At 40.9% G+C, this 20,560-nt stretch overlaps 2 protein-coding genes across 3 annotated transcripts in view; one reads left to right on the forward strand and one right to left on the reverse strand.

Annotated features, from left to right (window-relative positions):
• Nucleotides 1-3,477, forward strand: part of TBPL1 (TATA-box binding protein like 1) — a 9,028-nt gene extending 5,551 nt beyond the window's left edge. The window contains exons 4-6 of the mRNA XM_006037635.3: nt 835-938; nt 1,035-1,129; nt 2,197-3,477. Coding sequence (XP_006037697.1) covers nt 835-938; nt 1,035-1,129; nt 2,197-2,276 — 279 coding nt within the window. The 3' untranslated portion in view covers nt 2,277-3,477. The remainder of the gene's footprint in view (nt 1-834; nt 939-1,034; nt 1,130-2,196) is intronic.
• A 4,048-nt stretch (nt 3,478-7,525) lies between these two features.
• Nucleotides 7,526-20,560, reverse strand: part of SLC2A12 (solute carrier family 2 member 12) — a 50,817-nt gene continuing 37,782 nt past the window's right edge. Inside the window, exons 3-5 of one of the 2 annotated variants that reach the window (XM_025194047.1) lie at nt 16,969-17,049; nt 15,056-15,188; nt 7,526-11,156 (exon numbers count right to left, since the gene is read on the reverse strand). In XM_025194047.1, the coding sequence (XP_025049832.1) occupies nt 11,057-11,156; nt 15,056-15,188; nt 16,969-17,049 (314 nt within the window). In that variant the 3' untranslated portion in view covers nt 7,526-11,056. Of the gene's footprint in view, nt 11,157-15,055; nt 15,189-16,926; nt 17,050-20,560 lie in introns of both variants that reach the window. The other variant, XM_006037637.3, reaches the window with a different exon arrangement.

Below are 20,560 nucleotides of genomic sequence, written 5' to 3' on the forward strand. Positions count from 1 at the left end.
GTCTTGATGATCTGTTGAGGTCCCTTCAGACCCTAGCATCTATGAATCTATGTCCAGATCCATGTTGAGATTTCTTTTCTAAGGAGTCTTTCCTGCTTAACATTTTTTTTTTCAAACCAGAAATCATGGGGTTTATTCACAGGCCAAGAAGAGTTTTTTGGAAAGCTTGAGGAAGAGCATGTTCCTTCTTCATTGACATTGTTTATGCTGACAACCAGGAAAAAGCTGTCATAATGTCATTATTTCAGTTGGACATTGTCCACTGGCAATTTTTGGCTACCATGTTGTAGCATAGCATTGTTATGGGTAAAGAGCTTTCGGAAGTTTGAAATTTAGCTTGAGTTCAGTAAAGGTAGAATAGCGGTTCTCGGCACTGCCTGCTGGAGATAAGTGAAAGATGCATTTCATTTCTGCACAGTGCAGATTCTGAACTGTGGTAAAAATAAAATGAAAAGGTTCTATGAACAAGAGTATAAAACAACTCAATAGGTTCTAGTAACTACAAACCACACTTTTTTCTGTCATTCAAATGGCTTCTAAGACATCAATTAGCCCATTTATAATTTATTGGTATTTACTATAGTAATGTAGGCTGTGCAAGCTCCAATATTTCGTTCTAAGTGAAAACGAAAAGGCAGTTTTGTACTTTTAGAAGAACACCATTCCGGAATTGTGTATTGCACAGCAAATGACTGAAGAGTTTACCTAGTCCTAGCAGATGCTTTGAGTGCATAAACCACAAGGTTTTTAACTGAAGCAATATCAGATTGTCTGTTAGAGGTTTTTTTCTCCCTGAAGAATCAAGTATCTAACTTTTTCTCTTTTTTCCACAAGGTAATTTTCACAGATTTTAAAGTTGTCAATGTTCTAGCCGTGTGCAACATGCCCTTTGAAATCCGATTGCCAGAATTTACGAAGAACAATAGACCTCATGCTAGGTACTGTAGGTTTCAAGAGAACGGTCATCTTTTATTTTTCTTAACTCTTTTCTTGAAGTTATAGAATTAGTTTTGACAGTATCCTTTGTTTTCTAGTTATGAACCAGAGCTTCATCCTGCAGTGTGTTACAGAATAAAGACTCTCAGAGCTACTTTACAAATTTTTTCAACAGGCAGTATCACAGTAACAGGTACTTCATGTCAGAATAAATATTTGACTTGTTAGGAATATTTAACTAGCTTTCATACGAGTTTAGCCAGAGAAATCAGACTTAAAGCAACAGCAAGATAAGCATGTGGGATTTCATTTTCTAATGCTACCAGATAATTTGTTTTTTAACGATAACATCCGATAGCTGTGGAAGAAAGTAATACTTCTAACAGGCTAAATAGATTATTTTAAATGAACTAAAAGTGGTCATAGTTTAGGAAAAGTGGGGGATGAGGTAACCAGGTTCATGGTGAGGAGTTTTAAGGTACACTTGTTTAATTGAAGAATCCAAAGTTTTGATCATCTTTCTCAGTTTTTTCCCCCCCCACATGTAGTATAATAAAGACCATAACTGGGATTAGAAGTTATGACCTGAGGTTGATGGGAGAGATGTTCATTAACTCAGGCTGCAATATTAATGTCTAAATCGCAACTAGGTTAAAATCTGTTATAATTTAGAAATAGTTGCCTGTGACTGGATGCAATGAAAAATTAAGATAGCCATGTTTTGTTCTGGGGAATTTTGGTTTTTAGAGCAGCAACTAGTCAGAAGGCATCTGACCTGTTTGTTTAGGTAATGCCAATCAAGCTCTGCTATTTACGTAGGATGCCTCTGTCTTGTGCTATGTTGCATGGAATATAATTTCTTACAGGATAACAGGGACAGCTAAAACATGGGGGGAGGGAACAGGTGGAGTCCTTGGGTTTTGAAGGGGTTATTTGAAGACTTGGGCTGTTTTTATTGTAAGCCTCACAAGCCTTCTGGATAGGGTGTGGAAAAAAATCTAAGAAATACATATATTTCTAGTCTAACCAGCTACTAGTTCAAACATCATTACAAACTCTAAGGGGCTTGGGGGAGGGAGGGAAGGGTTGCTATAAATACTAAGATGATCATAAGAAAGTTTTTTTGTATATGAAAAAATAATCTTTGTGTATACAATGTAAAATTGTGGTAGCCAACTTTGAGAAATTGTTGTTTTTAATTTCCAGTGTCCTGACCTTTTTTCTCTTTCCCTCCTCCCTCTATTTTTTAATGTGTGTCAGGGCCAAATGTAAAGGCTGTTGCCAGTGCTGTGGAACAGATCTATCCGTTCGTGTTTGAAAGCAGGAAAGAGATTTTATAATTCATCACTTAATGGTTAGGTTCCCTAACCAAGCACCTTTAAAGACTGCTGCACATTGGACTAAAAGGAAAACTGGACCAACAATAGCTGAGGAAATACAGACTCTTTCACTTGTTCATGGCCACAGTGTAAACTCCAGCCCGTTTGGATTTTATTTTGAACAGTGCTGTATTGTAAAAATGAAAGTTTACAAGATATGAAATTGCTGCTTTTTAAAAGACGCTCTATTTATTTTTGCAGTAATTTCTGTGTCTTCATAAGCAAAACTGTCACGATGTGCACTACCTTTAAAACATTTTTAGTTTGAGCTTGTGTTTTATTTGTGAATAGTCTTTTACATTTTTGTATGCTGAATATTGGGCACCAAAGAAGCTGTAAAAGTTAACTTTTTTCACTTGATGAATGTGCACAAATAAAAGTTTGGAAAATATCTTTCTTCATACCTGTTCTTTTACGTTCCTTTTCCTCTTTCGTATTACAGTTAAAATTGTATAGTTGCTAATTCATTTGGAACAAATGTAAGGATAGCTTGTTGCTAATATTTTTGTTTCTTTTTGTAGTATATGTGTATAATAATATGCAGTGGACTTGACTGGAATATCTGGTACTCGCGTACATGTATCTGATGGCAGAATTTGGTTCATCCTTAAGTTTTTCTTAATTATATGCCAGATTTTAAGAATTGTTTCTTTCTGTGTTGCTGAAGAGAAGATGCTTCTAAACCTTATGGCCTGCAACAATGATTTTTTTTCTGCAGACAATGGAAAACTTTATGTACTTGAGAAGCTGTAATAGAAAAATCAACTCTTTTATCCACGGGCTGTATGGAAAAAATGGAGCTATGACATGAGTTTCTTCCTGGTGACAAACCTTCATTATTCAGGAAAGACCATATTCTTAGAGCTGGAATGAAGCAATGTAGTGGCTGTACTGATCTAATCCCAGGCTACTTCTAAAGGCATAACAAAGTCCTTTTCCATATTATTTCTGTTGGATAATTATATTTTCCTGACAGCAACTGCCAGCAAGTAACAAAGTTTGTATCTGGCGTGTGGTTTTATTGATATTAATCTTGGACTTACAAGGCAGTACTTATTTTCTCTTCGAATGTGCACATATGGAACAGTGGACAGGTGAATACATAAAGTAAATGAAAATGCTACTTTTAAAAATGACAATAAATATGTATAACTATATGCATGTCTATTTCCCCTATCTGAACCTAAAGAACCTGAATGCTGTGTGCATATTTGTACTGCAGGTGATGTATAACTTTAAAGACTCATCCTATTATTGTATTATGAACTTCTATTGTACATAGAATCAATAACTGTCAAAGAAGGGTGGAGTACCCTAAAGGAAACTACAGCTGAGGCTTAGAATGTTTTATCTGTTTGAGAGACAATTTGTGGAATCCTGTTTTAGAAATGGAAAATAACCACTGTCTTTTTAGAAATGGTGGAGAAAGGGATGGATACAAACAGGAATCATGTAGTCACAAGTTGTAGAGGAAAAGAAAAACAGAAGTTAAAAGGCAGAATGAATTATTGCTTGCTGGAAGCGTTAAGTGTGAAAAGTAAGAAAGGTTAAAACAAATATATAAAATGGAAATTAAGTTCCGGGAAAGAAAGCACATGCCATTTGATACTGAAAGAAGCTAAACTCAGTCCAAATGACAGCAATCTGTATTGCATTTTTTTAAAATGTATCTTAAGCAAGAAAAAGGAGAGATGTCATTAGGAAAGAATTCTGAGTACATAGCTTAAGAAACAGCTAAAGGACTACTTAAGTATACAAATTGACATGCCAATAGGATGACAGCTGATGGACATCTTCTAGCAACATATTTAACCCACTTTGACCACGGGGAGTGTTTTGAAAAGTTATGGATATATCAAAATTAAGTATAATTGATGCTGTTTCCGACCTTTTCCTTACTATTTAGTAAATATGCTGAGTAAAGTTAGTTATTGTCTGTCTAGATCTAACTATAACGTGAAGGTGTTGGGATGGTGAAGAGCAAATATATGATTTTGGTCCTAAACTGCTGAAGAGTTTGGTCAGCATAGCTGTGGAAGGAGACTTTCTCTTTTTGATCAAATTACAAAATATTCAACTGTAGTAGTAGTGTAGTAGTTGAGTATTAGTAATGAAGCAGGTGATATCAATGAATGTAAACAAAAAATGCTTCTGGTCCTGGACACAAGACACATTTACAGCAATATGATTTGTCTTCCAAGTTACTGTAAATAAAAAGAAAAAGGGGGGGGGGAGCAGGAAGCAAGCATATGATGTACTTCTCCACCACTATAACTTGAAACTGGCACAGAATTTACCCTCTGAAAACTCAGGGGTAAAGTATGCTTCTGTAAGTTACGCTGATGGAGGTGTAGGGTTGTAGTTTATCTGAGGGATAGTATTGCCCAAGGAAAAGAGGCCATCCTGTTGTCCAGCCATCTAGTGTTGAGGTGCTGCAATAGTGTTTCTTGCATGTAGCTACCTTGAGGTAACTGGTCAAAACCCTCCATTACAGACAGTGGTGCAATTTTACATTTGATTTAAAAACAAATGTAAAATATACTAACATGAAAGTATTGTGTGTCCCAGTCCTAGAGCTTAGAAGTTAGCACTGGCACTTGGAATGTAGATGAACAGTAATGGCATATCAAAATGGGGAAGACAACCTGTTGAGTGCTTCAGTGATCCATGTTAAATTGATTACAGTATGTTTGGTGTTTAAAACAGGGTTTTCAAACATACAACTGACAGGCTGGATGCAGCCTGAGTCTTGGACTGACCCTGTGTATGAAGCCAGTCTGGTGCTCAGGCTGGACGCAGTGCCACAGGTGCTGCTTGCAGCACAGAGGATTGAACTGAGGTGCAAGCTGAAAGCAGCACCCATGCCACACCAACTCTGTGGCACTGGCTCTGTGGCTGGTCCAGATTGGGTCATGCCAGAGTCAGTGCACAGAACTGTCTGGCCTGTGCCTCAGGCTGTGCACATCCTGCACCAGTCCTGTGTTGTGAACCATGTCCGTGGCACCACGTCTAGCCTGCATGCTGCAGTCAGCCCAAATCTCAGAGTTGGGCTAGTGCATGCTGCCTACAGTACAGGGGTCCACCCAGGAGCATGCTGCATGTAGCACCCCACCGGACTAGCCCTTCCCATCTAGCCAGTAGATCAGGCCTGAGACCCTCATTCAACCCATGGGGACTGATGAGTTTGACATCTCTGGTTTATGATCTTTAATAAATATCTGGAAGAAGAGATGGGAAGGATGTTAGTTAAAATTAAAAATAATGAACTGAGATATAAGAACAAGATCTGCCATTTCCTGGGTCAAGTCACAAGTCCTTACCCACTATCCTGTGTCACACAATAGCAGAGAATGGATGCTGAAAAGGAGAGTGAACTGGGTTTGACCAGGGTTTCTTTCCTGTTCCTCTTGCTTGCAGCCTCCAGTATATAAGGTCTAGGAAGTCATAATGCAGAGGCTTATATCCCTAACTCCCATATTCAATCGCTACCGATGCACTTTTCCTCCAAGAATTTATACAATCCCTTTTTGAATCAGGTTAAACTGTCAGCTTCCAACCCATCTTGTGGCAGTGAGTTGTGCACTTCAAATGCATGCTGCGTGAAAAAGAACTGCCTTTTGTAAATTTTAAACTTGCTTCCTACTAGCTTAATTGTGTAACTTCCTATTTTTTTTTCATTGTGACAGACGGTAAGTAAATTCTTGTTTCTTGCTCTTTGCCATTTAGTATTTTGTAAACCCTTATCATGTCCCCCATGAAGCACCTCTCTTCTAAACTTAATGGGCTTAGCCTTATATGGAAGCTTCTCTATACCGCTACTCATTCTTGTTGCCCTTCTCTATTTCTATACCCTAGCTGAGGTGTGGACCAAACCTGAGTGCAGTATTCAAGGTGTGGCCACACCATGAGATGGGCATAATGATATTTTCTGTTTTGTTTACAATTCTGTTCTTAATTCCTAACATTTTGGTTGCCTTTGTGGCTCTGCTGAACACTGAGCCGGTATGTTTTACTAAAGTGTCCACAATGACGCCCAGATCTCTTTCCTGTGTGGTAAGACAATATATGTTAAGATAAAGACATACCTATTGTAACAGGTGGTGATAGATGTATGTGTCTCTACTACCTCTTACTTCCAGAGGGCAGGGAATGGCAATTCTGTCTACAGGACTTGTGGTAATGTGCTTTTGAAAATGCAAGGAAGCATTGTCCACCGAAGTATCTCATTTTGGAGTTGTTAGATATATGGCTAGTTAGTGGCAGCTAAGTTCATGCTGGCTGTGTTCCTGTGCCAACCTCAAATAAATTGTGGGATTTATTTGTTGACTGTTTTTTGGCACAAGATATCTGGGTCAATAGGAATGATGAGGTGAGAGAGCAGGAGCACAAACATGCCCTTTCAGGGGAAGGAGGATTGCTTTTTCTACATATCCCCAGTGTCTGTGGAGCTGGAAGGCAGGTTCCCTGGTATTTTCAAAGTCAGACGTTAGTTATGTTTTGGTGCAAACACTTGTGCGATGTAACACACTGAATTCAGTCTCAAAGATTTATTTAGAAAAGTGCAGTGCCGAGAAGGAAATAGTGCCTGATCATGGAAAGTGATTACAGAAAACCTTTAGTAATATAATGCTGGCAATAAACCAGTACAATGTGTGCAAAGAGGCATCGTATCACAAATCAAGAAATTAATGGTCTCTTGCTATGGACTGCTGCAAAAACTGCACCAAGAATACTAAATTTTGCCTTGGACACATCTAGTAATGGAAAGTTGCTGACAAATTGACAGGGTGGTTTGGCGGCTTCAAATGAATGACTTGTGAAGAAAGATAGCTAGCCTTGAGTCAGGTGTACAGCACTGATAATCCTCTACTGGTGTAATCATGTAGTGAGCATACGGGTCTGTCTGCCTAGAGCTCAGTACAGCATCAGTGCCAAAAATATAAATGGATGTCCAGAGAATAGAGTAATATGAAAAGAGCAGCGTCATGTTGAATTTGTCCCACACTTTGTTTTTCAGAAACAAGTTTTTGCAAGTCTCTAAGAACAACAGCCTATTTCATGTCTGCTGGTTTTAATTTCACTGTAAGTTTAAGAGCACTGCAATGTGTGCAACAGAAGTGCTTGAGGCTGTGGAAGTGAATTTGATTCTCTTGTTTTCTGTAAACAAAACTGCCCAGACGCAACCACAAAAAGTAAACAAATAGGTTTAATAATATTTTATATATGTATTTTAATATTCTGTCAGTTTCCATAATCTAGGGCAGGGGTAGCCATCCCGTCGCATGCATGTCACAAGGGCCATGGGCAGCCATGGGCAGGGGATGGTGGTTCAAAGTGGGTCTGATGCTGGGAGGATGCTTGGTTAATTTGCAGCATGCCAGCCAAAAAGCTTGGCCTCTACTGACTCAGGGCATTGGTATTTTTAAAAATATATTTTTAACCTAACAATACTGGTAAAATAAAAGGCGTTGAGGCCGAGTATCACCAGCCACATCTACATGAGATGTTACTGCGCAGTAACTCAATACTGCTGCACAGTAGCATAGTGTGGCAAAAACCACGATGCAACACTACTGTGCAGTAATAGTAGATGACTGCACAGTAGCATCATAAAAAAGATGTTCATCAGTACTACCACACAGTAACCTGAGTTACTTGTATAAACAAGTACTAAATGACTGTGCAGTAACAACCTGCACTGTCAGCATCTCGTGTAGACGTGGCCACAGTGTGGCTAACCCCGAGAATTCAAAAATCATGATTCTAAAACCTTATCCATATCCTTAGATGCTTGTTTGTTTGCTACTGAAGTTGATCAGGAATTCCAACAAGAGAGGTTTTTGCTGGAAAACCAAGAGACTGCCAAGTCCTCCAGTGAGCCTTTCCCAGATATATTCTAGTTCTAAATCAGATTTCATTACCAAAGGTTTCTCACATCTGGGGTGAAGTGTGGGGGTCAGAATGAGACCCTGGGTTGGCCACATAGGTTCTCAGCTGGGGTGTGAGAGACCCTGCCTTGTTGAACTCTGACTAGGAACTTGAACCTGGGTGTCCCCTATCTCAGGTGAGGATCCCAAGCTGATGGAGAATACACTGCATTTGAAATTTTGTCTAACTTTATCACAACTATGCAGTTGGTCCAATAAAAGATATCACCACAAGGATCCTTGTCTCTCCAAACCACCTGACTATTTTGGGCTGTCTCTTCCACTCTCGTTTTTCATGAAAAATATTGAAAGATCTCAGTTTTATCCCAGAGCAGAATAGAAACATTTCATTTTCATTTTTAACCTCTTCACAGAATGGGAAAATAATGTCCTGGTTAGCACTTTGTAACACCATGTACATCCTGAAATTAACATTGAGTTGTGATGCCTGTGATAATATTATATTTGAGCGGCAATGCTTGAATTAAATAAACCCTAGCCAACTGTGACATCTACCAGTCTCTAGAATTGTCACCTACGATAGCAGCACCATGGCATATATAATTTAAAACAAGGTAAACTCTAGAAAATATGGTATGTGTATTGTTCTTGCATTGGCAGAACAGGCTCTGACTATTATCTCCTCTTTACAGGAAGGGTTGGATAGGACTTGGTCAACTCTCCCAGGATCTAGGTTGCAGATCTCCATAGCAGGAAGGATATAATGGAGCTCTTAACAGTAGGCTCACATTCTGAGGTAGCTAAATTCCTAATTACTGTTATTAATAAGTTTGTTCCTGACTCTTCTCTAGCTTCTCTATAGGCTTTGATTGGGCATATATTGTGCTAATAAATGGTCCTCTGAACCCTTGATGGAAAAACCTGAAACTTGAAAGACTTCACTCTACCAGAGCATTATCAGCCTTCTAAGCAAAGAGATCAGAAAAATTTCCAACTAAGCCACATAGGAAGTGGAGATATGATAACCTTTGTTACCTCCTGCTTTGCATGGCTACAGTTTGACATGAGGAATGCAACTAGTTGGTTATGGTTTCCATGAATTACTGCTTGGAGGTCCTACTCAGCGTATACAATGGTTTGGATCATGACAATTTGTGTTTTATTAATTTGTTTTCTCCAAGACCTCCTCTATCAGCCAATTGCTACGGTAGTCTTCCAAATCCAGTGGTTCAGCACTGTAGCTTCAATTCTTATTGCTTTTATTTTGTGTGTACACCATGATCCAGAGGATCAATGATTGCCTTTAGTAATCAAGCTTATTGCTCACTGAGAAACAACTATGAGCTAGCTAATGCCTAACATGTGGTACATAATAATTGTTTGAAAGAGTGCAGTTGTGTTCCTGACCAGGACTTTGGAATAAGCAGAGAATGACTCAGAGGAATCCACTCCAAGTTTGACACAATATTTCCAGAACAGCAATGATTTAGATTTACAGCATGTAGGTATGCAAATAATAATGTTACCATCTATTAATTGTGCCACACAAACTCTTCCTTTATACTCCCAAGGCTGCATTAGGACATGAAAACTAATCTCAGAGTCAACTCTAATTGTTTTTATCTTGATTTGTATGATTTGGGAAGTAAAACCTCTCTCTCTTTGTCTCTTTTAGGGCCTACACCAGTTCAAGGAGCTGGTCATGCATTTAGATGCCTCTGTCTCAAAAGTTTTTGTTGCTTCATTTAATAAAAACATAGTACAGGAAGAGACTTACTGGGTCACCAAGATCAGTCTCCTACTGTTCCAGACAACTATATCATATACTTCAGCAATCCCTTGCAGTCAAGGATGACTGTCTTCCATATGATTGTTTTACGTGTGGGTCTAAAGATGGCTGATGAGACCGATTCAGGATTGACAGACTGCTGCAACTCATCTATGTGTTTCCATGAGAGACAGGTGGCTCCAGATTCTTGATTTGGTCCATGACACTCTATATCTGCCACTCCTGCTTTTCCATCTCCTGTTGTCATTGTAAGGTTTCGAAGTCCAACACTCTTCCAACACTCTTCCTCCTGGGGAGGAACACTCTTCCAACACTCTTCCTCCTGGGGAGGTCCTGGGCAATAGTCTCCCACGAGCTGATGTCAATGTTTCATTTTTTCAAGTTGCCCTCGAGGACTTCCTTGAAGTACTCAAGCTCCCCTGTAAAACTAGTTCTATATCTTACCTCAGGCTTCTCCTATTGGAAGCCTGTTCCAGAACATCACTGCTCTAACTTTCAACTTGAATTTATTCACGGTCCACTTTATATCCATCCACTTGTTCTTGTGCCCAATGTTGTCTGTTAGCTCACATAGTTCTCCTCCCTTCCTAGTGCATGCACCCTTAAATTTTCACAATTGTTTTGCTAGGCTAAAGTAGAAGAACTCTTTTACTTTCCTCTTGTAACATAGACTCTCCATTTCTGTGCTAGTTCTCATAGTCCTCCTCTGTATCAGTTCTGGTTTGAATTCATCTTGGTTGAAGACGGCTGATCAGAATTGTTCATAGTATTTCAGCACTCATTCACCTTCCACATCTAAGGGGTTGGTAAGTTCAGAGGAGGTGAAAGATGCTGGCACAAAGTAGGGTAAATCTAGGATTCTAATGAATTGTAAACTACAAAAATCTTAAATTTTAGAATTATATTGTCACTGAAGGAAAAACTACTTTGAAATGGAATAGAGACTAGTTTGTGTATATAAGATACTAAGGTTTCTCACATAATAGCATTCATGAATATTTTGGGGTATTAGTTCTCTTGAGAAGGCCACATAGGTTGCCCTTGGATGAACATCCTTCTGAAGTCTAGTAGAACTGCTCACAGTGTTCTCTCTTGGGAAGCTCTATTGGTGCTAATTTCTCTCTTCGTTGGCTGATCCAGCAAGTGGTATTCTTCGCATACTTCCTGAAAGAAAACAAGCATTTAGCATTTAATAAAACAAGGAAAGTGTTTGCCCTTAAAATATTTCCTCATCTGGGGGCAGGTCAGTGATGTAGAATAAATTCTGATTGCAGCTTGTCAAATAACAAACCAGCAGCCACGGCAAGGATTTGCTGGATAAATCTCTTTGACAAATACCATATTTACCCAAATCAAAGATGACTTGGTATTTAAGATGACTCCCCCCCCCCCCCAGTAATTAGATTTTATATATGGAAAAATTGTTATTAATTTCTATGCATGGAATCTAATTATATAGAGGGTAATTATATGGAGGGTCATCTTAAATTTGTGCCCCTGTGCTGCTACAGCAGAGAAAACTGTGGCAGGGGTAACAGCTGATGGAGGGGGCAGGCACCCTGACTCCTGCCCCTTGCAGCTCCACCACTTATCCCCCTTGCCATCTGTATCTCCTGCTCCCCGCACAGTGCCTATGCCCCTGGTACCTGTTTCCCTGCCAGCTCCCCACAGTCTCTGCCTCTACCCCATCACTTACCCTCAGTCATGGCTCTAGCCCCACTCTGGTATAGGGCACAGAGTATGTGTTAGCTCTGGCCCTGGCTGGGTCATGCAGCAGCAGTTAGAGCAGTGACAGCTCTAGCTAGCCCTGGGGTGCTGAAGCTGTTGCCACTGCCACCACTGTTGTGTGGCCAGGCCACTGCCAGAGCTACCATACACTCTGTGTCTCAAGCCTGAATGGGGCTGGAGCTACAACAGATGGTAAGCAGTGGAGGGAGGGGGGAGGCAGAGGAACAGGCACCAGGGGTCAGAGACTGTGGGAGCAAAGGTGGCAGGGGACTGCTGCAGCTCTGCTTCCAGCCCTGACAGGCTCAGGGCCAGTCAGAACCACAGCAGTCTCCTGGCCCCCTCACCTTGTACTCAAATCCAGGATGAGTGGCTTTTCCCCATGTTCAACAAGGACAAGAAACTTCATCTTGGATATGAGTAATTACAGTAAATTTACAGTAATAAAAGGAACAAAGCTTCTGTTGAATCTAAACTTGAGTGCTGCTTATATATATTGGTGCCCTTTCATAGCACCTAATGAAGTGAACTTGGGTTCATGAAAGCTTGTGCTCTCTCTATATGACTTATTTAGATAGTCTATTAAGGCACATATCTACCCTGCCATCTGTATATATAGGTATCATAACTGCACAGCAACTTTCAGTAGTTCTGTTCTCTACGTGAAGAGGATGACAATTACACATTACTATCTTTTCCCAGGACCGAGAACACAAGGAAAGTTGTGGTTCTCCCTTAATATGGGTGCTGTAGAATGACTGATGTGTGCTATGCTTAATGCAAAGGAAGCAAAGGTAAAAGACACTACCCCATACTTATTAATTAGGTTGGATGTTGGATACTGAAGGAAAGTATTTGATATGAGGCTCAGAGGGGTTTCCTCAGAATGTATAAAGAAAAAACAACATTCTACCAGCAAATCATTATTTTCATTTGTGTGTCTGTCATCCACATGGAAGTACATTTAGAATCCGAACACAGTCTCAGGCATTGTTTCCTACTCTTGTTTCCTCCTTCTGCTTTTAGAAGCTATGGGTGCCTATACACAAGCACAGAGGCTGCTCTGATGCGCTGGAATTACAGTGCATTGGAGCAGACTCAATCAGATCTGCTGGAGCATGGCAATTATTGCACTCCAGCAGCCTCTTGCATCTTGTGTATTAGTGTCCCCATGTTTAAAAATGGTGGCAGGGGCACTTGAACTAAAGGTTGTCTAACAAGCTTTAGTTCAAGCACCCCTGCCGCCATTTTGGCGTGTGGAGACATTGATACACAAGACAACTCTTAGAACTGCTCTAATTAAAGTACTGCCCCCTCCATCCCTGAAGCACATGTAAAAGTACCCTGTGTTTCCAAGCGTCTCCTATGAATTGCTGTAGAATGTGTTTCTCCACTAGATGGCAGATTTTGCTTAATTTCTTTATTTAAACTAGTTTTATATGGCACCAGAAAACACTCTAATGTATGAAACAAATCCTCACTGGTTATTTCTGCTGCAGTTTCTTTAGGGATGGAGCAGAAAAGGAAGAGCAAAAGAAAGTGAGCCTATAGATTTGTTCAATGAATCTGTATTTCAAAGACAGGTAGACAGCAATCGCTGTTGGATTCTTAAGGAGTTCCTAGATTTTAGGCCAGAAATCACTGTAAGCATATATAAAGTGATCATCTAGTCAGGATTTCATCTAGGGATTCTTGAAATGGAAGGAATTATTCTTTCCTACTGTGCAAAGAAAGAACACTTACGAGAACTAATAAAATGTGGTTGAACAAGAAAATCTCTTTTAGAAAGGTATCCAGCCTTGATTTTAAAACTCCAAGTAATGGAGAATCTACCACAACCCTTAGTTGTAAAGAGATTAATTACCCTCATGGTCAAACATAGGTGACTATCTTCAAATCTGAATGATTCTAACCTCACTTTCCAGCCAATTTATCCTATTATCAATTGTGCTTTACATAGACAGCACCTAATGACAGTGAACATTGTTGCAACAGAAATAGTGATGGAAATAATCAACTTAAATTTAGGCGGTGATTTGCTGACTACCCAAAAGTATACAGGCCACATTCTACTTCACCTGTTAGGTGCTGAAGTACAGTGCTTCTCCATCCTCCTCAAATCCCTGAAAATCCATTAATACACCTGCTTGTTTTTGTTTTTTTTTACCTGCTTGTATCCTATGCAGCAGATACACCCACATTTTTATTAACCATTTTCCAGACACTCAAGTAGGATGCAATGAAGTCACACTTAGGCACCCAAGTCACTTGGGCATCTAATAGATAGGGGAGGATCTGACCCTATGGGTGACATCCTTGCTCTACACAAGTAAGTAGCAAAAATCCTGTTGACTTCAATAGAGGAAAGGATGTCACCTAATAGTATCTGTACTGTGGCCTCATAATAATAATTATGGCCGACTGACTTCTCTTTGGCTTCTCTACCCTCTTACGTGTTATGCTGGATACTTCTGGAGCTGGTTTCTATGAGGTAATTAGCTGATGAAGAGTTAAATTTGGAACATGCCAGAGAGATCTGAGTTATAAATATCAGTCCCATTTATTTATTTCTTAAATTGGAAGTAAATAAACAGGAGAATGCAGAAGGGAATCATGCATAGAGATAGCAGCAGACCATTAAGTGGCTGTTTTGTTATAGGACATAGATAATTTTACTAGTGAAGCTCCTGTTTGAAGACTGTGGATGAACTGTTTCATTTTTGTTTCCCCAAGAGATTTGCAAGATTTTTTCAAAAAACTTAAATCACACTGGGTCAGCTCTGCTTATGAGGTGTGAAAGGGAACAGGTGGGCCTCAGTCATGCACAGGATTCCCAGCAGAACGAAGGAAAGTAGTATCATCCTCATCACTGCTTCTACACCAAAATCTTCCCTATTAAGCAGGGTAAGGGTGTATACAAAACTTTCTGGAAGCAACATTTTTTGAGATTCCCAAACAACTTCTGCAGACCTGAGAGACTGAGATAAGCATGTTCAAATCCCAATCTAAAAGAACCTTATTAAAGCTCAACCAAACCTTGGAAGCTTTCAGGTCTCCACTTCCATCATATTCAGATTCACCAGGCCATACTTCAGTGTAAAACAACTGAAGTGATGAGGTTGATAAAGGAAGGCACTGTCTCCTCTTCTGGGGCCCAATCCTCACCATGGAAGGGTTATGTGTACTTTGCCATTGCATTCAGTATGTGCAGGATCAGGCCCTTTATGAGTCTGATACTCCAAGAAAACCCATGTGGTGCCCTGTTGATCTGTGGCATTAAAAAAGTTGATTTTCTATTGGTAGCAGATAGGGGAAGGTAAACAATCTTGCATACTTACTGTTTGGCTAGCTCCATGGATATTTGTTCTAAAGAGCACCCCTTTGTCTCTGGTATAAACATGATGACAAAAGCCAAGGATGCTAGACTCATTACTGTGTAAATGAAGCACACCCATGGCAAGCCAATAAGGTCTGAAGAAGAAAAAGAAAAAAAAAAAAAAAGAGTATTTTTTGGTGTTACAAGCTATTTGTATCTTAGCCAGTGAGGTCTTAAAAACCCTAACTCACCTGCTCAGCCACCTTGAAGTAATACTTTACACCAGTGGCACTCAACCTCCAGCCTGTGGACCAGATCCAGCTCACAGAGCCATGTCATCCAGCTCAGAGGGCTCTCCATTGGCCCGTAAATCTGATGCCGGTGGGGGAAGCAGTGGCAGTGTTATTGCTGCTCCCCTGCTGCCAAATTTCCCAATCTGTGGGAAGCCCTGCAGGCTCAATAACATGGCCCTGCCCTCATGTGTCGGGTTGCTCTGCAGCTGGATCTGGGAGCTCAGGGTTAGTGCACAGCCACATCTAGCACAGGGGGCCAGGCCAGCACATGGCCAAATCAGGGTGCGCAGGGTCAGGCCAGTGCATGGCTGGATCTGGCATACATGATCAGGCCAGTGTATAGGCTTGCACCCCTCCAAGAGCTGACTCTGAGCAGGAACTAGCCCACAGACCAACCCCACATCACTCGTCTAGCTCGTGTGGCTGGAAAGTTGGGCACCATACAATCTGCACCCCCTTGTTTTAACTAACTGTTACTGGAAAGGAAAGACAAATATTTAATTGTGCCTTGGGCTGGAAACCTGTAGGTCTACAACTTCAGTTTAGTCAAGTTCTACTTCCTTGATTTTTTGTTGCAACACCTACAAACTTTTTCATAGTCGTTGTTTCTACTACATTGCAGGCCAGAAATGTCTCAGGCTTCTTGAAATTAAACGAGTATCTGTTTTTGTTGTGCAAATTTCATGAAGCCAAAATAGCATATTTCAGTAAATTCCAACTGCCTCCAGTTAATCCTTTCATGCTGGCAGTTTCCAGCATTTCCATTGTCAACAGTGAAGCATGTGCCAGAAATGGATCAAGGAGTTAACACATTTTAGTTTCAGGCAAGGATAATCAATTTTTTTCAAATATGCTTGGAACAATGGAAAATACATGGGATCAGTGACACAGGGAGACATGCCTTTTGTTATCTTTCACAGACATGTAGGGAATGGAATTTCCTGACATGCAATAATTTGTGTCAAGGACTGAAAGTGAAGGTAGATGCTCTGAGGTGTACTCTATGGTCAAATATGTAAACTTCATTGGCTTTAGCAAAATATGTATCCGAGTCTTGTAATAGAAGAGTGAGGGCTAAATTTTGTTTGCAATTACTTAGATGCAAAATCCAGGCTAAATTCATTTAAGCTAGTAAAGTGGCCATGTAACTGATGAAAAAGTGTTAGAAAAAATATTAGCCAGCTCTAGTTTAGAGCAAAGCAGGACTGAATGTTAGGTTATTTTCTATAGCTGATTAGTCAAGTGATGTCTTGAAATTAGAGTTAGATACCTATGAATAAATCCAAAAGTGATGTGTAAAATGGTAGGCGAGTCTTTTACTCTTAAACCCACTATACTACGTCAGGCATATTTAGACCTATTTACAGATCTGTGAATATAAGGCTGTAGAGGAAGTCTACGCTAGTCTGTCATACATGGTGAGGATATGGAAAAAGGTGTAAGTGATACCAACAAACCAATATTTGTAGACGCACCAATTAATTTGGCCCCTGTATTTTATTTCTAAATTTTAAGTGATGATTAATCTTCTTCAGATAGGAAAAGTGTATTATGCCTAGTATTTGGAATATGGACTTGGGAAGAAACAAAGCATTCTTACCAGTTACAGTCAAAAATGTCAAGGAGATAAGGAGATTTATACCCCAGTTCATGCTAGAGGTCAAAGCAATGGCCCGTCCTCTGATTCCACCAGGGAAAATTTCACTCAGCAGCAGCCAGGTCACTGAAATGAAGGAAAACATAATAATGACACCATATTTGAAGATAAAACTTTCCCAACCTGAACAGATATACTTAGGCCCATAAATTCACCTAAGCACTTATAACTTGTAAAGAGAATAACCTTCACAATGTAAAACTGTCTAACTCTCATGAACACCCTGAGCCTTGTGGCCAGAGTAGAAACATGACTGAAACTTCCACGTTCCCTGTCAGTCTCTTGTTGGTACAATAACTCATCTAAGGTACTGGCAGGAAAGCAAGACTTAGAGCAGCCCTTGGGATTTTTCTAATTCATGCAAGGGGAGTGGGCTAGGGGACAGTTGGACTACGTCAGGAGAGCTCACAGTAGCTGTCTTGGACCTTCAGGTCTTTTTGTCATAGCCATAAATCTGGATCAGTATCTGGCTTTTAGAGCTATTCTTTCAGTAGAATAACAACTGCAAGTTTCTGGTACAATTATACTAAAAATCACTGAAATTTAAATTAAAAAAATAGAATTTTGGCAATGCTTTGTGTTAGAACATATGTTGCACCAGTTATAACTAAGGATTCTTATTTGGCAAGGACAGAATTGGAAAAGGTGTAAAGGAAAAAAGATACTTGGAGAAAAATATGAGTAAGAGCCAGCTGAGAATAGCATGCGTCTCTGAATCAATGTGATAGACTCAAACAAGTTTTCCTTTGAGTTTCTTCATTGTTCTTTTTAACCACAAAAGGAAGACTAATAATATTGTTATGGCTAATCAAGAGTTTACTTAAAACTGGGAAATACGCCACGGGCTCAATTCTCCTTTACACTAAAGCCTCACACCACTGTGGGAATAATACACTGCCAGAGTAGGGCAAAGAGTCCTTTGAATAAATAAGAACTATAGTGAGATTGCACGTTAGAGTCAGCAGGCGCTAAGTCTAAAGAACGTTGGTCCGTGTGAACATTAACTAGTGAGCTGATCAGTCACACATTCAGGGTTAATAACCTCTCTAATGGGCACTGCTCAGACCTGCTGCCAGAGGGCTGGCACACAGGGGCATGGCTGAGGACTTCAAGTCTACTCCATGCCTGCCCTGCTCGCTGCCACAGTATAGGCCAGAGAGGAGGGAAGGAAGGGCCTCCTCCCATACTGCTTGGATAACCCCCTTCATCCCCCAGATTTCCCAGATGCCCCCAGTCAGGCCCTGGGGGGATCATCCCCCACCCTTGTTTGGCCCTTTCACACACAGATCGCTGCCCTGCTACTCCAATCAGCCCAGCAGCAGTCATGGAGGCAGCAATGGAGGGTGGGTTCCCCCTGACTGCTCCTGGGTTCTCTCTAGTGCATGCTGACCTCATGCATCTGGATGCAGCCCCCACCAGGGCCTGGGGATGTCTGGAAGTTTCCTGCCTCCTTTTTACCCCTTTTCCCTGCCCCCCCACTTTCAGGTGCAGGAACTGGATCTGGGTGCACAGGGGTAGCATGATCTGTAGGAACCCCAGGAGCAGGCAGGGAGAGAGGACCCTCCCACCAGCACCTCCACCACTCTCAGGCTGATTATGGAAGCAAGGCAGTGATCCACAGGTGGAGGGGTTGATGTGGGGCAGAGGGAAAGATTAGGGTAGCAGGGGAATGATTTGGGGGGCAGGGGGTGCAATTTAGAGGGGGCATCAAGTCAGCAGCACCCCTTCTACCCCCTCCCTCTTCCCTGGTTAACTTAATTCAACCTACATAACACAGACAGCTAATCCTTGTCCCAAGTGGTGTAATTTTAAGATGCCCAAAGGCCCTACCTCTCTTCTTTTACAGCTTCCAGCATTTAGAAAGGGCACTTAGTACTTGTTAATGAGCCTTAATGTGTCATCATTCAAGTTTTAAGTGCTATTAACATGGTCTAATTGTAAATGTATAATCTCACCCTTAGAGCCATAATGTTATAATTTACTACATTAGGGCCGTCCTACACAGCCAGAATACAGCACCTAAATTTAATAGTTTGTTATAATCTATTCTTGCCGAACTAGGTAAGATCCAACTTCAATTCAGCTATATAGCAATAGTCAAAACCTCTTTTACCTGATCTACATAGTCGCTATACATGAAAAAAAATGTTACTAACATTTTAAACTGTAATGTGGGAAAGCTGCAGGTGTTTTTAAGTATTGTGTCAACCAACCATTAAAAACGGGCTTTGACAACTGTTGGCCATCTCATTAACCTTGTTTTGTCATTGTCACAGCACAATCAATGCTGTCCATGTGTGAATCATTAGTCACAGCAGGTATAACATGTCACAACAAGCAACACCAGCCATAAAATACAAGGCAGCAAATATAAACTAGCCAAAAAAGGAAAGCAGTGCCATTTTGGGCCAGGCTACAGGCCTATCTACCCCAATATTCCAGGGATCAGCAACATTTTGCCACCCCAGGCCCTCTGTGACCTGGCTCTCTGCTGTGGGCTGCAATTCCCCCCCTCCCCATCCCCAGGAGAGTTCAAGCATTTACTCTTCCTGCTGATACCTTCCCTTTGCAGTGAAGGTAAGCATGGGCACAGAAAGCAGCTGGCAGGGCTGCTCCGTGGGGACAAGCAGCTCAGTGCAGCTGTGTGCTGCCTGATGCTCTGGGCTAGGCTGGACCTTCTTGGGTTAGATCCAGCCTCTTTATAGGCCAGATCCAGCCTGTGGGCTACAGGCTGCTGGTTCCAGAAATATTTTGTGTCTCATCATACCTGAGGGTGGATGCCAAGGAAAGAATACTTATTCAGGACCTACCCAGAGTGATCTTGCCCTACCTCGCTTCCTTTACAGCTTCCAGCATTTAGAAACCCAACTTTGGAGGTTGCTGCCCTACTACAGTGTTTAATACCTACTTATGAACTTGTCTAAATCCTCCTTTGGACCTGGTTAAGTAATCAGCCTCCACAACATCTTGAAACAATGAGTTCCATCAGTTAACTACATTCCATTAAAGACACTGCATAATTAGCTGGTGGGACTCCTTGCCAAAGGGTATCATTAAAGCCAGGAGCCTAAAAGAATTCAACACAGTAATGAGAAAATCCACATTAATGAGAGCTAGGGTTAAAGGCATAACATATAGTTAAATCAACATTTGGGAGAGATCTTCAGGGCATAAACCAATCTCTAACCAATGGGAGGATTAGGAAGAAACTTCCCTCTCTGAGTAGATTGTTCATTATTTCCTGGTGTACGGTTTTTTTATACTCTCCTTTGAAGTAATTGGCACTGACCATTGTCCAAGACTGGGCAGGGCTTCAAGTGACAGAGTGTGCAAAGCTAGACAAACACAGGGCAGAGTAGAGGAGGGTTGTTACAGCATCTAAGGTGCCCCAATGGTTGCAGTGGCCTCGGGACTGATTTGACTTGACTTGACTGCCTAAGACTGGAGCCTAGACCAGCTGGATTATTTCTGTGATCTGTAGGTGTGGAAACACCTCCAGTGTTCTGTACATTAATGTATTCCTGCACAAGACTAACATACACTGAAAGGCCACTTGTACACGTGCTGGGGATTTAGT

Source organism: Alligator sinensis, unplaced genomic scaffold, assembly GCF_000455745.1.
Source record: "Alligator sinensis unplaced genomic scaffold, ASM45574v1 scaffold1172_1, whole genome shotgun sequence".
Lineage (NCBI taxonomy): Eukaryota > Metazoa > Chordata > Crocodylia > Alligatoridae > Alligator > Alligator sinensis.